This window comes from Euphorbia lathyris, chromosome 2 (assembly GCF_963576675.1).
Source record: "Euphorbia lathyris chromosome 2, ddEupLath1.1, whole genome shotgun sequence".
Lineage (NCBI taxonomy): Eukaryota > Viridiplantae > Streptophyta > Magnoliopsida > Malpighiales > Euphorbiaceae > Euphorbia > Euphorbia lathyris.
This window is the reverse complement of record NC_088911.1, coordinates 134356624-134375931: the sequence shown is the minus strand read 5'-3', so window position 1 is coordinate 134375931 and position 19308 is coordinate 134356624. Positions and strand designations below refer to the sequence as shown.

The 19308-nt window shown below is 31.4% G+C and overlaps 1 protein-coding gene across 1 annotated transcript; it reads left to right on the top strand.

Moving 5' to 3' along the window:
• The first annotated feature begins 12263 nt into the window (after positions 1 to 12263).
• Positions 12264 to 18314, top strand: LOC136220007 (pumilio homolog 24). Its single transcript, XM_066007659.1, has 17 exons — positions 12264 to 12574; positions 12729 to 12782; positions 12962 to 13023; positions 13151 to 13232; positions 13394 to 13517; positions 13627 to 13710; positions 14240 to 14354; positions 14461 to 14611; positions 14713 to 14826; positions 14978 to 15049; positions 15473 to 15523; positions 15620 to 15670; positions 15995 to 16102; positions 16191 to 16388; positions 16595 to 16669; positions 17115 to 17362; positions 17872 to 18314. Exons 1-17 carry the CDS (start codon positions 12338 to 12340, stop codon positions 18005 to 18007), a joined length of 1962 nt encoding a protein of 653 aa, XP_065863731.1. The 5' UTR covers positions 12264 to 12337; the 3' UTR covers positions 18008 to 18314.
• Positions 18315 to 19308: the final 994 nt, after the last annotated feature.

The window sequence follows — 19308 nt, the reverse complement described above, 5'->3', positions numbered from 1 at the left end:
CATAAATTGATGCAAAATAGACGTTGGATTCTGAAGAATTTCCATAGTGAAGAGCACTTAGACATTTTATTTAAAGAATAATATTTCGTGGAGGCATGTGATTATTAATTAATGCATATTTTTAAAATCAAAGGGACATATCACCTAACATTGAGCATAAATGGTAGTTTGAAATGACATTTCTTGTTCAATTCTATTTATATCAATCATTCATTCAAATCAAACCTATATAAAGCTCGGAGCCATACATTTTTTTTTGAGTCATGAATCACATATACTTTACTTTCTGACAATTTTAAAGGTGGAGCCTTATACCGGTTTGCTTAGTTTGTGGGTTGTTTCTTTTTCTGTATTGACTTTTTCTATCTTTTAATATATTCGGGTTTGAATTTGGAGGCTTAGGTGATGCCAACCTTGTTGGGATGCCTGAGTCTTCTTCCTTTGTCCCCCACTTTCAATAAAAAAAAAAATATAAGCAGTTACAAATCCAGGGTTCATTGAGAGGAGGATTATCGTGATTTATAGGTGTCAAATTGATATTTTTTTACTGTTTTTACATAAAAAAAAATTAAGAGTTTATTCATAGTTCCGTAGAATTTTTAACATTTTCTGACAACCAGTAGATGCTCAAACCCCTCCGAATCTGTTCTTGGATACAAGGATGAACCACTTATAATTCCGATGTAAAACATTCATTTATTTATAGGATAAAATACTAAAATACTCTAAGTGTTCTTTTGATTTTAATTTTCGAAACTGCTTTTTACCTTTTACATCTAAATATGAGACAAAAAAAAAACATTTGGTAAAAATTCGAAATAACTGTTTTTTTTTTACAGAAAAATCAACTAATGTCTATTACATCTCAGTAGCAACAAACAGCAAACAGGAGCATGCGAAACAAATGAGCCCTAAATGTTAATTCAGTCTCAATGTACAAAATAATACAATTTTAGCCGCAGTATTTATGAAATAGTACCCATTTAGACATGTGCAACAAAACTTATGGTTAAATTGGTACTGTTTAACAAACATTGATGTGTTAAGCTCCGTTATAATAAAAACTAAATTGATATTGTTTTATTATTGTTGTTAGCTACAAATAGTTATTTGTAGCTGAGTCATGGATTTGATGTTTGTAGATCGGTTCATGGATTTGAGTATTTACCCTATATCTAATAAATTAGGTTTGAAGAAAGAAAAATGATCCGGTTTTCCATGTCACTCGGAGGATTTTCAATTCACATTGAACACGTGTATGGTGACCTCACATAATAATTAAAATAGTAGGACCTCTTATAATAATTGTGAATCCATATTACACGTGTCAAAATATATATGGGAAATCCTCTATTTGACATGGAAAACCAGATGCTTCTATTAATATGCCCCATCTAATCTAGCCATGTTTTGACTGGTTTTGAAATCTATAAACATAGAATGGTCTGATCACTTTATTAATATTAATTATGACATATATATTTAGTCTTGATCACATGCACCTTAATGAGCATGTAGAATTTACTCATTCACCATTAGATCTAGATTTATTAGAATCCTAAGATGGAGATTCAAAGCATCCTGAAGCTTAGATTTAATAAGCCTATATCTAATGGTGAATGAGCAAATTCACTTGCTCATTAAGGTGCATCTGAAAATTCCTGATATTTACTATATATGTTATATATATGTTTTACATAGTGTAATGTATAAAATAAAAAACATATAAATTTATGTTGCTTGGGGCTGTACGAGTCGAGCTTCAGTTTATTCAGGCTCGGCTCGACTCGTCATAATTGTAATGAGCTTGAGCCGAGCTTCGAGCTCAGTTTGAATTCAAATTTGTTTTTAAGCTCGTTTGTTCACGAGTCAACTCGTTTATCTTGTTCACGAGCTTAGCTCGCGAGTAGGAATAACAACAGGTAGGGTACCCGTGGGTAGTGTCAATCCTAAATCTTTACCCGTTTATTTTTTAATTACATGTACCCATCTCATTACCCTAACGGGTATATTTTTTGTATCCCATATTCGTTCTATTTAATTCGCGAGTACCCAAGGGTACCCCTTTACCCGTCAAGAATCAATAAATAAAAAAAAAGTATTAGAAATTTAACAAAGTATAAATTTAATAAATCATCCATCTAAAAATTGAACAAATTGAACGTTAATAAAGTAATTTAGCGGTATCATTCAATGGTTGAAGAACAAATGGTAGGATTCAAATCTTACATCTAAAAAAATAATAATATTTTTAATATATTAAAGAGTTATGACGGGTACCAGGTACCTTAAGGGGTATTCTCATACCTGTCCCATGATCCTAACGAGTTATGGTTTTGACCCATACCCGATCCATACTCTTTTATACAGGGTACGGGTAGTGGCGGGTACCCACGGTACAATACCCGTTGATATCCCTACTCGTGAGCTCCTCATTTATTTTGTTCACGAGTTTTGCTCTCGAGCAACTTATTAAGTATGTCCACACACAAGCTTGTTTATTGTGTTCGAGAATGAAATAATATAAAATAAAACAATAGCATGTTTAATTAGCAAATGAAATAATACAATTCTATTTAAATAAACATTAAAACTTTCCTTTTAATCATTAAATAAAAAAATGTAATAAGATAGAGATGGAAATGAAAAGATGAACGAGAAGAGCAATTCCCTATCCTCGTAACATAATTTATATATATCGAATTATAATTATTAAATATAAATAATAATCAATATTATTCACGAGCTTCTATCAAGCTTGTTCACGAGCCTCTATCGAGACTGTTCTTGAACATTATAGTCGAGTTTGTTCATGAACTTGTTCATGAGCTTATAACCGAACCTGCTAGTGATCTATCAAACCGAGCTTTATCGTGCTCAAACTCATATCATTTATGAATCAAGCCTCAGAATCTTATTCGCGAACAGCTCGTTTGTAAATCGAACCGAGTCGATCCGAGCTTTTAATCAAGCCAACCATCGAACTGCTTATGAGCGACTCAGCTTCTTTATTGCCCTACACATGTAGGATGGATTGGGATTTGATTTTCAACCTTGAATTTGAGTTCCTAAATTTATAATGGGTTGGATCGCGTTTATGTTAACAAAATTTATCTCATCTCAAAAGATAACTTAGAGAATCTAACCACACATGAGCTAAAAAAAATAAAAAGGTAAATTACATTTATGACCACTAAACTTTATTCATTTTTGCGATATGATCACTAACTTTTAAAATGTAGTATAAAAATCACTTAATTTCAGATTTTCTAGCATTATAGCTACAAAACTTCAATTAACGCCTCAAAATGACAATTGATGACCTCAAAATAGAAAATTAAAAGAATTAATGATGTTCTAAACTACTTTAATTTTTCAAAATTTTTATTTTAAAGTCATTTAGGTGTTATTTGGTTAGAGTGAGAAATTTCCAGAAATTGTGATTTTGGAAAATAAAAAATATTGTTTCATAGTAAATGTGGTTCTAAACAATTTTAATTATTGAAATTTCCATTTTAAAGCTGTTAACGATCATTTTAAGGCGTTAATTTAAGTTTATTAACTATAATGTTAGAATGTGTAAAATTAAGTGACTTTTATATTACGTTTTGAAGTTCGGTATTTATATAGTGAAAATGAGTAAAATTCAGTGGTTATGATTGTAATTTACTCAAAATAACAACCATGCGGGGTACTGAAATTATAAACAAAAATTATAAAACAAAGATTAAAGAAAGTGAATTAACCATTTCATGTTTTATACTTCCTCCGTTTCATATTACATGTCGTTTTAAAGAGTTGCATAGAAATTAAGGATATTAAAGAAAAGACGTTGTTGCCGCTTATTTATTGATTCCACGATTTATTTATTCTACAATAAGTCCATTATTCTAATTAATTTTCATAAATCTACGTTTTATAGTAGGAAAAAAAGATGACTTAACGTGTACTAATCATATAAAATGACATGTAATATGAAACAAAAAAAGTTTCTAAAAAGATAGGTAATATGAAACGGAAACAGTACATGAGGGTCAAATGTACATATGCTTTTTTTAATTAAAATATAATTTTAATTGTGGATGAAAAATGATTTTTTTTTTTTTTTTTGTTGGCTATAATAGAAAAAACAACAGAAAAAAAGTAGTGAATGATTGTTGTTTTAAAAAGAGTAAAAATAAACAGTGTAGCTTTTAGAAGACTTATGGTAAAATATATATTTTTAAATTTTCTTCCTATATTTTTTTTGGTTAACTTCAAATAAAATTATGTGATTTCACATTTTTTTCAGGTCAATATTTGTGGTTGACAAAAATTTCATTTTTTCAAATTTGATCGATAATACGACTTCAAAATAAAATTTTTTAAGAATTAAATGATATTATAAGCAACTTTAATTCTTTAACTTTTTAGATTTAATTACATTTAGATATTGTTTTTTACAAGAGAAAAAATTAATTTCTAAAGAGAAAAAACTTTCAAAAATGATGATTTTTAAAAATAAAAAATATGATTTCATAGTGAATATGATACTAAACGACTTTAATTCTAAAAAAAATTTCATTTTAAAATGGTTATCGGTCAAATTTGGAAAAATAAAATTTTTTCCAACCACATGCACCGATATGGGGAAAAAATGTGAAATACTTATGTAACATTTCCTATTAACTTATTTTACTAAGTAAACAATCACTAAATTTTTTTTAACAAACAAACAGGTCTTTATTGAGCAAAATATGAAAAATCACATGACTATATATTACATAGATTATCAAATAAGTGAATTCAAATTTCAACATGAGCCCATAACAAAAATTGAATTTTTGCTAGCATACAATACAAGATGTGGTTGGGTTGAAAGTGAAGTTAAAAAAAAAACAGGACATGAAAGCATCCAATGTTATGGGAGTATTGTAGTAATTGTTAGGAATAGAACTAAATTTAGTAGCATCCAATGAAATGTTTGTAATAGAAAAATGAATATGAAGCACAAAAAAAAAAAAAAAAAAAAAAAAAAAAAGAATACAAATGTAGACTAAAGTGCACAGGTGGATCATCCCCCACAATGCTCTACTTGCTGACAAATATCCATTCTGGCATTACATGGCCAAACACCTGGCACCTTCTATTTCATTACTATATGAACAAATTAACAAATCAATAAATATCCCACCCAACCTCCCTCACCATGTTGGATTTTGTTTTTTTATTTCAATTATTTCTTTCTACTTATTCTTATTCTTATTATTGCTTTTTTTAGAAAAAAATGTTTTTTTTATTAGAAGATAGGACGGCAAAACCGTACATCCCAACCAGGTTGGCACTTGTGAGACAACCTAAGTCCAACTATTATTAAATAAGAATTGAAAGGATGTTTACAGAAAAAAAAAAGATTAAGCAAAACGAAATAATATCTGCCAATAGTATTATCTCTAGTTAGAAGAGAACAAAAATTGGGGTTCGAGTCCCACCAATTGCAAAACAGAGCTAAGGCGTTCAAAATTAGCAAGGACGTCAGCAACTTGAATACCTTCCCGAAAGATATGAAAAAATATGATTTGTAGATGAGTCATGGAGTTCGAACAGGCCAGCCAATCAGCTCGAAGAGTCTAAGGAACGAGCAACGTTCGTGAGTGAAAAACGTGAATAATGTAGGATGAGTCACTTTCAAGCCAGAGTTTGCTCCAACCCCGAGAGTGTGCAACCGAAACTGCAAACATGGCTACCTGGAGTTCTGCCATATGGATAAAAGGAGTAGTCAAGGGGAAAAGTAAATGAGGCAAAAGATCGTCTTTGATAATCTCGAAAAATCCCACCACAACCAGCTTTACTTGAGACCACAGAGGCGTCTGTATTCGCTTTTATCCAATCCACAGGCGCAGGTCTCAATGAAAAATATATTTCATTCGTAGAAAAAATAGTACAGTTCGACATGAGTAATTAAAAAATTACAATCCATAAACATATTATAGGAGGTTGAAGATAAGTAATTAAAACAATTACGATCCAGAAACATATTAAAGGAAGTTGAAGCTGCATCTTCAATATCATAGATCGTAATAGAGCAATAATAGACATTGCTTAAAAATGTTTTTGTCACAACGGCAAAAAACATGCACCACCCAGAATCGATTTTATAGTTCTTTTTCTCTAGAAATGGCTTCATGATCTTTCAATAAGTCATATCTATGTGATAATAGACAAAACTCTTATATCTTTCCGTAAAAAAAACATGATAGGGAAATAAATCACAGTCATCCATATATGGAAACAGACCACGATCACCTATATATGGAGAAATACAAGAATAAATATGAAACTTTAAACGAAAAAGAAACTATCAAACCTACATAAAAGTAGACCGATAAAAAAAATTATTCAATAAAGAGAAAATTAAATCAAAGTAAATAGGGAGTTTATCGATTAGATTCTTTTTATTCTTATCATTATTAATTGTTAGTTGTTGTCAATAATCATATTTTTTTTTAAGTAATGATCAATTTTATTAAGTAGTGAATTTTGAGCAAAATTTATATTTTATTTACCTGTTAATTTTAGATTTTTAATGAAATTAATGTTTTTTAAGTTTATTATTATTATTATTATTATTATTATTATTATTATACTGAAATGATACAAATTTTGATCGTAAATTAATAAAGAAGTTCTAAACTAGTTAAAATTAGAAGGAGCGAATCTCAATATTTCATGAGGTAAATCCGTAGGAATTGCAAAATTTCCAATATACAATGGATATGTTAGACAAACGATTACGTCTGTCTTAAGAATGTTAGATGTGATTAACCAAAGAACAAAATGAACACAGAAAAATATATAAACAGTAAAACTGGAAATTAAAAGGAAAGAGATAGACAAATCTGATGCCTGTATTAGCAGTTTCCTTAAGACGATGTCGTCACTATTGACGATCGTCTCCCAGGATACAACACATTACGCAAGCGAACTCAAACCGTGTGTAGCCTAGTTATCACCGGAGTATGAAAACAAGACATTATGAACAGACTGATAGTAGAAAAAATTCCAGAGAATATTTTTTCTAACCGTATTTGAACAACTTGTGAATTTTGACAATCCATTCTATATAAATAGAACTCGAAAGGATATCTCATTTCACGAACAAACACGACTGTACACAGACAGACACGACTGTCTACATACGAACTCGACTGTTCACGAAGGACACAACTGTTCATGAAAGGAGGTATTTATTGATATATAAATTAATATATAATTTTATTCAAAATTTTCCAACAGGATACACTCTAACACAAGCTCTCAAAGAGAAATTTAATATTGATTGATAAAAAGTTAATTGATTACGGAGAAAGACATGAATTTATATTATTTCAAAACCTAAAGATAAAATTACAATAAAGGGCAAATACATCTAACTAAATAGATAAAACTTAAAAGGGTAAATAGGGTAGAGATATATGGGTGGCAAGCTTGTAAACAACTTAGGGGTATGAGTTACAAATAAAGAGCGAAACAAACTTGTAATAAGGAGAAAGTTGGAGAAAGGAATGCTTGCTAATTAAATAAGTCCACATCATGTGGATTAAGAGGGTGTTTGGTTGCTTATTTTCATGCTCCTATTTGCTTTTTCACTTCAAAATGAAGAGTTTTAAATATTTGGTTAGTAATCCCTTGTTTGCCTCTTACATCTGAAAAATAGTATTAGATGTTTGATTAGTGACCTCCTGTTTGCCTTTTACATCTGAAAAGCAGTTTTTTTTACAAAAGCAAATAATCTATGCTTTTTGGAAAAACAGCTTTTTCCAACAGCAAACAGCAAACCGTAACAACAAACAACAACAACAAACAACAAACCGTAACAGCAAATAGCAAACCGTAACAGCAAACAACAACAGCAAACAGTAGGTAAAACAAACGGGCCCTAAATCAGAGACTTCATGAGCTATTCTCTTCTAGCCACACGTCGTGTGGGTGTTTTGTTGACACTTCTCGTTGTTTCTCTTGGAGTCATACATGATACACTGTGTGTCTATTTGTCACGTTGTGTGAGCCCCATGTTCTTCACGTGGCTTGTCATCTCTTTCCCTAAACGTGTTGTCCCTTGGCTCGGCTTCTTTTACTATCCATCTCCTCATATGTTGTCCACTGGCTCCCTGCACCATAAGTATATTTCTTAAAATTTTGAAATTTGACAATAAACTATTGAATATTTAAATTTGTAAATTTCTGTACTGTACAGGTTTTGTCCTGCATTATTTTCCATCTATTCACAGGAAAAAGACACAAGATCTTTCAAGACCAATTTAGTTACAAAACAAAATTAATTTCAAACTGTAATTATTACTACCCTAATCTCATCATTATAATAGTTAGGGTAAATAATTATAAGGTACATGAGTTTTTACTTAATACACTAGTCAGTCCCTCTGTTTTTAGAAATAATTATATGGTCCCTCAATTTTTGTGTTCATCAACTCCTTAGTCTTTAGGTTTGAGTCAATGGTCAAATTATATCAAATAAATTTTAAAATACCAAAATTACCCTTTACTCTATGTTTTAATAATAAAACATCTATTTTTCCGATTTTATGTTTTTTTCTTCTTTTTTACTACATAATCTCTACAATATTGAGTAATTAATTTATTGAATTTTATATAAGGCTTAATACATCATTTGCCCCCTGAACTTGTCCAAAAAGGTTGATTGGCCCCTGAACTTTCAAAGTATTCCGATAGCTCCCTGAACTTGCATAAAATGTTCGGTTAGTCCCTTGAACTTGCATAAAATGTAATCAATTGATCACTCGGTCGTAAAAAAGTAAGTTAAATGCGGAAGATGTATTCCACGAGTCTTAAAAAAAGTAAAACGACCAAAATCGGAGTATACAATTCTAATATTAGAGAAGACAAGTTGTATAGTTGAGCAAGCAACAACTTCATTTTTAATCTATTTTTAATTATGTAATAACATTCTAAGATGCGTGGAATACATCTTTCGCATTTAACTTACTTTTTTACGATCGAGTGATCAATTGATTACATTTTACGCAAGTTCAGGGGGCTAACTGAACATTTTATGTAAGTTCAGATGGCTATCGGAACACTTTCAAAGTTCAGGGGGCCAATCAAGCTTTTTGAACAAGTTCAGGGGGCAAATGATGTATTAAGCCTTTATATAATTATAGAACTTTAATTTAGTAGCCTAAAAATTTATTGACTACAAAATGAATGAAAAATATTTCAAAAATTATTAAATATGAGCAAAACTATATAAATTTTGTAAAAATTAATCTTTATTTATCTCTAATAAATTTTATAAATGAAGAAAAAAGATATGATTTTTAAAAAAAATTATTAGTATTTAATGTTAGTTTAAAGACATTATATTAAAAAATAAAAATTTAATAGAATAAAAATACATTTTTTTTAAACAATAAAAATACATTTTTAATAATTAGTATATACAATTATATAAATTTTGGTGTATGCATACTTTATAAACTTTATTAAAACTATTTAGATTAAATTTTGGCATTAAAAGTTAAGTTTTTTTTTTATGTAAATAACTAGGGGGCAATTTGGACTTTCATCTACAAAAACAGATAGAAGGACTAAAGAGTTGATTAAATTAAAACTTAAGGACCTTATAATAATATGATGGACCTACTAATATATGAAGCAAAAACATAGGAACTTTATAATTATTTACCCTAATAGTTAATCTTTTTTTTAAAAGAAATTTACTCTTAGAAAAACTCCAATTTTAAGCCTCTGAAATGCACTTACATATGTTAAATTTATACTATTAAAACTGATTCTATTTTAACTAAAATTTGAATTAAGAATCAATTTAGTCACTCAAGTTGATTAGTAGGATTAATTTAAGGGTAAAGTTCAAATAAAACCTCTGTGGTTTTACTAATTTTCAGATAAAGGACTGTGGTTTACTTTTTATCAAAACGAGGAGTGAGGTTTCAAACTTGGATTAATGCTATTAAAACCATCTTTAACGACCTGAAAATGAAAATTTTCAAGAATTAAAGTTGTTCAATGTCATATTTTCTATGGAACTACATTTTCGATTTTCGAAAATCATCTTTTTTGGAACTTTATCTCTCTAAACACTAACTTTCTCTCTCTTTACCAAACATCATCTAAACAATCTCAAAATAAAAAAGTTGAAGAATTAAAGTTGCTTAGAATATTAGTAGTTCTTAAAATATGTCATTTTCGAAGTCGTCAAAGGTGATTTTAATAGTATCAATCGAAAAAGTCCTTATTTTGTTAAAGTTAAAAACCTCAATCCTCGTGTTGACAAAAAGTAAACCACAGTCCTTTATCTGAAAATTAGTGAAACCACAGAGGTTTTATTTGAACTTTACCCTTAATTTAATTGAAAATTAAGTCTAAATATGTATCAATTTGGAGAAATTTTACAGTATCCCGGGAGTAATACCCCCGACCAATGAAAATAATTTTGAATCCCACTACATGGACATGATTAGTGGAAAAAAAAACTATATATACATGTGTCGTGAATTCATAGGTCGGGAGTATTAATCCAGGTGTACCCTAAAATTTTCCATCAATTTGACTCTTCAAGTTGAGATCTAGGATTAAATTAGTCCACATCGTATGTGTCAACTGAGAAAGTGGCACGTGTCAAATAACTACCAATCATATGATGACACATGTTGATTTCAATTGGTTTGATCCTAGATGCCAATTTGAAAGGCCAAATTAGTATCCAAATTTGGTATTGGACTAAATTGATCTTACCAACTAATTTAGAGGATTAAATTGATCCTTAACTTGCTAAAATTTGGGATAATTTATCAAAATTTGTCAACTAAAGAACTGAGTTGCTACCTAAATTTCACACAATACGGTGAGATAATCTAATAAAAACTTGCCAAAAGAACAAAAAATATCGAGATATTAAGAGCCAAATTTAACTCTAACGTTTTAAGAAAGTGTAAATTTAGCCATAACGTATGAAATTGAGTAAATTTAACCTTAACGTTTTTAAGTAAGATCAATTTTAACCCCACGTTACGGAAAATTTGAAAAGACTCATTTGACTGCTATTATACTATCGCATCAAATATTCCAAACAAGTTTACTAAAACAGTTTCGTCATTTTTAGTTAGTTAGTTATTTGTAACTATATTAGTGATCCAGTAAATATTTTAAACACTTTTACAAAAATTTGCGTGATTAACTTATGTATGTAAGAGTTAGTTGTTATCATTTTAAGATATATATATTTTTTTAATTATGTTAGCAGCACACTAAATATTTTAGATATAATGATGTTTGAAAGATTTGAAGTACAATCTAAATAAGGGTTAATTACATATAGATATCATGTGGTTTTGCCGATTTGTAGATGGGTACATGTGATATTTTTTTTTTTTTTGCAAACGCAACCATGCGGTTTGTAAAATTTTGCATTTGAGTTTACTTTATTATAATTTGACTGATAACGACTTAAAATAAAAAATTTCAAGAGTTAAATGGTATTTTAAATAACTTTAATTCTTCAAATAGATATTGTTTTGTATGAGAGAGAAAACTCTAAAAATAATGATTTTGAAAAATAAAAAATATGGTTACATAGTAAATATGATACTAAACCACTTTACTTCTTGAAAATTTTCAGTTTGAGGTCGTTATCGGTCAAATTTGATAAAGTAAAAAAATACAAATTTTTGCAAACTGCGAGATTGCGTTTGTAAAGAAAAATACCAAAAATACCAATCTGCAAATCCATGTAACCACAAAACATCTACACTTATGATTAACCTTTTAAATAACAATAGTCTTTTTAAAATCTGAGTAACGTGGAGCTAAATTGATGTTGTTTATAAATGTTATAGTTAAATATATATTAATTTCCTAAAATATTTGAGTTAATTTTAATACGAACCTCTTAGAGAATGGATATATAAATGGATAAGTTACATATTAATCATGATTAGGTGAATTACTTACAACAATCTAAAACTTATAAAAAATTTCTTAAATGTCAAGTATTTAAAACCTAAAAATAGTTTTAGCATAGTAAAAAGAAAAAAAATGGTTTTAGCTTTTAATAAAACTGTCAAACTTTTTTTCAAACCTCAAAAAAATAACTACACATTTGAAAAAAAATATATATAATAAAAATTTCAAAACTGATTTGATAGGTAATTTCCTCGGTATAAATGGAGGCCCAAAGCCCATTGTTTGGCCCATTAGTTCTCTTCTTTCCCCTTCCAATTCCACAGTAGAACCAAAACCCTCAAAAAACCTCCAAAAGCAACACGAAACAGAGAAATCAAGCTCGACCTCTGCTGAAATGGCGGCTAAGAAGCAGGAGAGCACCAAATCGATCAAGAGAAAACACAGTTCAGATTCTAAGTCTGGTAGGGACAGTTCAGCTTTCAAAAAGCCGAAGGTTGGTAGCTCAAATCAAGAGAAGGATAAGTTGAAGAAACCTTTCAAGCCCTTTAAAAAACCACAAAACGGGTATGAATCCGATAACAAGAAGAGTAATACGCCCGAAAGTAAACGAGAGAGTCGGATTCGTGCTAAGGTTGGTTTTGGTTAATTGCTATGAGTTTGGTAGTTAATGGATTAGCTTAACTATGCTTATTCGTTTCTTGTGTATACATTGTGTTAGGGTTGATTGAGTTGAGTTACAATCGTTACTGCGTTTTTTTTAGATTATGTTTCAATGTTCATGATAGGAATTGGTGGAGGCCAGGAAGAAAAGAAGAAAGCGGCATTACACTCTGGAGCAGGTTTGCTGTCTATTTGTTCTTATATTACCTCTCAAATTCCAAGCTTGAACGTGTGTTTTTCAGTAAAACTTTGTTGTTGTTTTCTTTTGATTAATGAATTTGAGATTGATTGGGTATGTTCATGATAAGTTTGATTGTGGTAACATTAGGTTGACTCTATTTATTCCTATTTTGGATAGGAGCTTGCAACTCTATGGGAGAAGATGAGGCAGCGTGACATTGCCAAAGAAGAAAGGTCCAAGTATGTATTCAAGTACTTTAAATTTATAACTTAGTACCATTTTCATTTTTTTCTTTGGACTTTGCTTCTCCTTTCATTCACATTTCTCGCTTTCTAACATATTTTTCTTATCATGAATTATCTTAAGGTTGATTACTGTAGCTTTACAAAAGATGAAGGGCAAGATTCCAGAAATTGCTAGCTCCCATGTCTCTTCTCGTGTTTTGCAGGTGATTGTGCTTCTCAGCAATAGTGTTTATTGCCAAACAAAACATTGAGCCCCCCTCCCTCTCTCTCTCTTTCAGACTATGACATTCTTTAGTTAATAGTTACCATTTCATTTCAAGTGTTTTAGCATTTTTCCTCATTTACTCTGCTTCTCTTGAATCAGACATGTGTTAAGAATTGTTCACAAACTGAAAGGGATTCTGTGTTTGAGGAGCTTAAGCCACATTTTCTTAATTTTGCACGCAACACATATGCAGTTCACCTGGTGAACAAAATGCTGGATAATGGTATGTTTTGGATTGAAAGGAGAATTGTTTAAAAGACCTTTTCTACTTTGGTTATCTTTAGAACTTTTTTGTGATTGTAGCCTAAGCTTGCTGATTGCATGTTTTGCAGCTTCTAAGAAACAGCTGGCAGAGTTTATCTCCAACCTGCGTGGGCATGTTGCTTCCCTTCTCCGACACATGGTTGGATCTGTTGGTATGTCTAGTTGTTTGCTGCACCTTTATTTTTTGTCGATACTTCCTTTGCATCTGCTGCATTTGGTATGTAATTTTTTTTTGTCCTTGGTTTGTGTCTTTGTATTTGTATGAGGAATTGATTTAGTCTGTTGGATTCAGTATTTATTTCCTACTCCGGGCGTATCAAGTCTGATTCACGTTCACTAATGAATATTATGGTGTTTCTAGGCTAATTGCACTAATGCTCTGTTGAAGCTGTGTTGTTCTTGCTTCCCATGTAGGGTAGGCTAGTGTGGTTTTGAATTTTAATTAATCATAATTAATTGCGGATTTAAAGTGTGCGAGATCCCTCTTGGGTATGAGACTAAATGCCTTGAGATCAAGTTTTAACCTAGTTCAAAATCAGGTTTCTTTCCATGTCTTATTATTTGGTATTGTTACAAATTTAATCGGGTAACTGTTGTTTATTGCTTGTTGACAAGATTATGTTTTTTCATAGGTTACCAGCTTATTAATGCATATTGTATATTTTTCCCTTAATTTTCAAGTTGTTGAGCATGCATACCAACTTGGAAATGCAACTCAAAAACAAGAGCTTCTGATGGAGTTATATTCTACCGAGCTTCAGTTGTTCAAGGACCTTACGTTGATGAAAGAGAGCAGGTAACTAGAAAGATATCCGTTCAAATACTTTGTGTGTAAAAAGGGTATTAACCTGTCATAATGATTTGTTATACACCAAGCAATAGCTCTATTTGTTTTCATGCAGGTTGCTCGATGTGATGTCAAAGTTGAACCTACATAAGTCTTCTGTCTCCCGTCACATGACTTCTGTTGTTCAACCAATTCTTGAGAAAGGAATTGTGGACCATTCTATCCTGCATAAGGTGCTAATAGAATACTTTAGCATAGTTGATAAGGTGAGCGTGACTACTTATGAAATTTTTAGAACATGTTAGAAGTATGTTTTTTCCTGCGGTTGTATATTAATTATAACCTGCAATTATCTATTTTCTTATAGTCTGCTGCAGCAGAAGTAATTCAGCAACTGTCAGGTCCGCTTCTTGTTCGAATGATCCATACAAGGGATGGATCAAGAGTTGGGATGCTTTGTGTTAAACATGGGAGTGCTAAGGTCTGTTGAGATTTTCCCGATCTTTAGCATCTAAGAAGATAGAGAAACCTACTTGTTTACTTAATGATGATACTCAAATCAGTGTCCTTAATTATATTGATTGTGATTGCTATTTATTTATTTATCTTATATATTTTTTCCTAATATCCAGGAAAGAAAGAAGATTGTCAAAGGAATGAAAGGACATGTAGGCAAGATAGCTCGTGATCAATTTGGAAGCACGGTAATGATTCCTTTTTCCATGTGTAAATGCTCAAGGGTTATTCCCAATTATGTTTTTCTTATGCTCCCTGTGGAACAAATTCATGTTCCATTCTCCGTTTGTCTTCGAAATGTAAAAGCCTGCCAGGTTTTGCAATTTTGATTAACTTAATGAGTAACCCGCCTCCTAAATTTTCTAGGGCAGACCAGCTGATCCTACTAGTTATATAAGTTCCTCCGCTTTGTAGACACATTTTTTATAGGTATAAAAATTCCCCACCATGTTTTATTTTTTTAGCCACAGTGAGGGGTCCTAATTGACCGAGGAATTTTGCTTGTTAAATAGCTGAAGAAACATTAAGTTACATTAGTTTGATCTGTGATTTAACATTAAGTTCCATTTGTCTGAGATTTTTACAAATATTACTCAATTTTTGCTAGCCAGGTACTTGCCTGCATTCTTTCAACTGTTGATGACACAAAGCTTATTACGAAGGTTAGTTACATTAGGATGCTCAGAAGAAACAGTTTCAAGTTTGTAATTGAATGTTTTCCTTGAAAGGTGTTACTTATCATGCTCTCCTGATTGCAGATCATCATCCGTGAGCTTCAAACTATTTTGAAGGAGCTTGTTTTAGACAAGGTTCTAGTCTCTTCCTTCATCTTATGAGTCATGTTTGATTGCAAGATAAGACAGCCTACTTAGTAATTATTAAAATGTGGAGCAGGAGCAGCGTATGCTGAATCGATTTTATAATTTTTACAAAGATTGGTTAAAAGTTTAAACCCTGCAGTCATACCTTGCAAATATTTGACAAATTTATTCACTATGAACATTTTACTATTTATTTACGTCTTTTGAAAAAAAAAAAAACTAGTCGGATGGAAATTTCTTTTCTACTTTTGATGCTACCTTTTTATGTTAAATCTGTCTCTGAACATTTCTTGCACCATGTATAAATTTTAGAATGGAAGGCGCCCATTACTGCAACTCCTCCATCCAAATTGTTCACGGTATTTGAGTCCTGATGATATGGCAGCTTTCAGTTTATCAATTCCCTCTCTTAGTTCCAAGGTATAAGAGTAAATTTACTTCTCTATTGTTACACGGACTTGTAATGAAACTATGTTGATAGTTGCTCTATTTATCTTGCAATTATCAGAGTGAACCGGAAGTAAAGCCTGACCAAAAGTCTGCAAAGGATGAAGAATCTAATGATGAGAAGGATAACAGTGCCGATGTTACAATGGCAGTGGAACATGAAAGTACGAGTACTGAGAATGTTCCCTCCATAGAGGGTGGAAAGAAAGATCCTTCATTAAGAAGGCAGGAGCTACTGGTCAGCAGTGGCCTTGCTGAGGTTTGTTGCTTAAGATTTTCATCCCCCCTCTTCTTTTCTCATTCTCACCCTAATGGTTTCCATTCATCGAGCTTGTCATTGACTTTTCCTTCCCTCTCTTGGGGCACTCACGTTTATTTCACTTTGACCTCTTTCATATATAGTTTTGATATGCGCGATCACATGTTTCCAGAGAAATCTAAAACATATGCTATTTTGTCCTGCAGAGTATCATTGATGTATGCATAGAGAATGCAGGTGAGTTGCTCCAATCAAATTTTGGCAAAGAAGTCTTATATGAGGTAAGTCAATTTGCTTGTGGTGGCTGATATTCCTCTATAGCGAATGTCCAAAATTGGAATATATTTAAATTAAGGGTCTATTTGGTTCAGTTGTTGTTTGCTGTGCAAGCTTGACGTTAGCTGATTTTTCTTCCGAAATAACTATAAGCAATTGTTTCCTAAATTCTAACCATACACTCCATATCTACTGTTTGGTTTAACTGTTTACTGTTGGCTGTTGCTGGTAGACATTTGCTCTGATTTTCCTTCCAAAATAGCTATAAGCTGTCGTTTTGCAATTCTAACCAAAAAAGAAAACTAAACCGGTGCTAAGTACTAAGGAACTACAAAAAAGAGAGAACCAAATAGGCACTAAGTACGTTGGAATATGTTTGCACGCCAGGTTTTTTAGTAAATCAGCTGTCTTAACCTGTCAAGTTATTTTGTCTTTGATTTCCAAATGCAGGTTGCAGTAGGAAGTTATGATGGAGTTCTCCATCCAACATTGGACGACAAGTTGAAGGCGTTGCATGAAGCCATAGCTTCTCTTGTTGCAGAGCCTAAATCCGAAGAATCAAAACAGGAGCATATACTTGAAAATTTCCACTCTAGTAGAACCATAAGGAAACTAATCTTGGATAGCTCCAAGTTTGCTATCACTTTATGGAAAAAAGCTCTGAAAGGGAACAGCAAGTTATGGGCCCAAGGACACAGGTTCGTCTACATCTTTCTCTTCAAATTGATAGATTATCAACGACACAAATGATTAAATCGCATTGGTGGTCATTGAAATTTTGGATCTGTTTCACAAAGGTCACTGCATTTCATTTTTCTTTCAAAATCATTGAACTTCATATTTGATTTCAATGCAATTTTGATGTAGCACAGAAAACAGTCTCTTTCTAATCTAACTTTTTTGAGTATATGCTAACTAAGCGCCATGTCATACATGTTTGATTTTTATGGATGACATAGCAGAAACGTATGTGCCACGTGTCACATCCTAAGCCAAAAAAGAATATAAAGAATCACATCATTGTCTAATGTAGTGCTTAGTTGGCATATAGACAACTGTTTTATGTGTCCCGTCACTATTGCTATGAGTTTAAATACACAAATTCAATGACTTTTGTGAAACAAACTCCTTAACTTCAGTGATTGTTGAGGTAATTTACTCGAAGAATTTAGTATTCGATGTTAACGGGTTTGCTCTTATCCTGCAGTGGCAAAGTAATATCTGCATTCTTGGAATCGTCAGAAGCCAAAGTATCAAAACTAGTACATGAAGAGCTGCAGCCATTGGTGGATAGTGGTGTTCTTAAAGTAACTAAAAATGAACATACAAGAAAAGAAGAATAAGAGAGTGGCATAGCATCTGGTAAAAGAATCTGAGCAGAGTTCTTGTTAGGAGTGATTCAATATTGCTATCAGTATTCAAATTTTGTAATATTACTCATATTTGGCAAAATTATTAGTTTATTTGACTGATATGTTTTTTTTTTCAAATAGGGGTAATTATTATTATTATTATTTTTTTTGTAAGTTTTAGTCATTGAGGATATAATTGTACCTTTTAAGTAATTTACAGTTTTGTTCCTTTATCAATCCTGGATTCTCTCTCAATTACATTTATAAAAAATGTAAACTTTCTAAGAAGGTTAAAGAACGTTCTTAGATATGGGATGTATTACTTTCTTCAGTTTTTAATGCTGTTTTTGGGAAATATTTTTGTTTGAAAATGTTCTTCAGTTTATAAAAGAAAAAATATAAAAATAAACCTTTTGATTTGTTTGATTTGCAAAAACTGTTCCGTGATTTTAGAGTTTGCAAATGAAGTTTCTGTGTATTATGCAGTTTTAAACTTAAGGTTGTTCCATAAAAACTTGTTTTCACTACTATTTATTATAAGGAGCAAGTACATTTGGAGAAAGTAAAATACATGGTAAGTATTATTTGATTCAAAAGTCTTTTTAACTACTATTTATTTAAAAAGAACTAATTTGGAGCAAGTAAATTTGGAGAAAGTAAATAAATGGTAAGTATTATTCTATGAAGCACGGACTCGGTTGCGGACACGGCAAATGACACTTTTAGAAAATATGAGATACGGGTGCGGCGGGACATGATAATTTTTTTATAATTAATTATATAGATATTAGATATAAAATATATAAAAAAATTGCTAAATCACAAATAAGTAGATGGAATTGGAAACAAAAGAAGTAAGAGAGAATCGCAACCTATTTTTCTAGATTAAAAAAAGTACCGGTCTGGGCTAGGGCCAATAGGTTCAACAAGCCCTAGCCCAGAGATTCAAGAATTCAATTAGTTTGCGAACGTCCCTAACGCCTCCCTCTTATTTAGGTAAGCTTGTCCCCGAGCGAGTTATCGGCTTTGAACTCTTCCATCTACTCTTTTCGCTTCCGGTAGGTAGCAGCTTTGTAAGGTAGTTTTCCATACCCTGCAGTAGCCGACTTATATGACTTTGCTTCAACCGGGCTAGGAATGACTTACTTGTTCGATCTCCAGCCAGATTCCTCTATCAATCTCCTTGCCGACAAAGTATCACAGAAGAATCGCGATTCCTAAATCGCAGAAGATGGAATTTGAAAACAGAGAATCACAGAAGGAGATGGAATTGGAAAACAGAGAATAGCGAT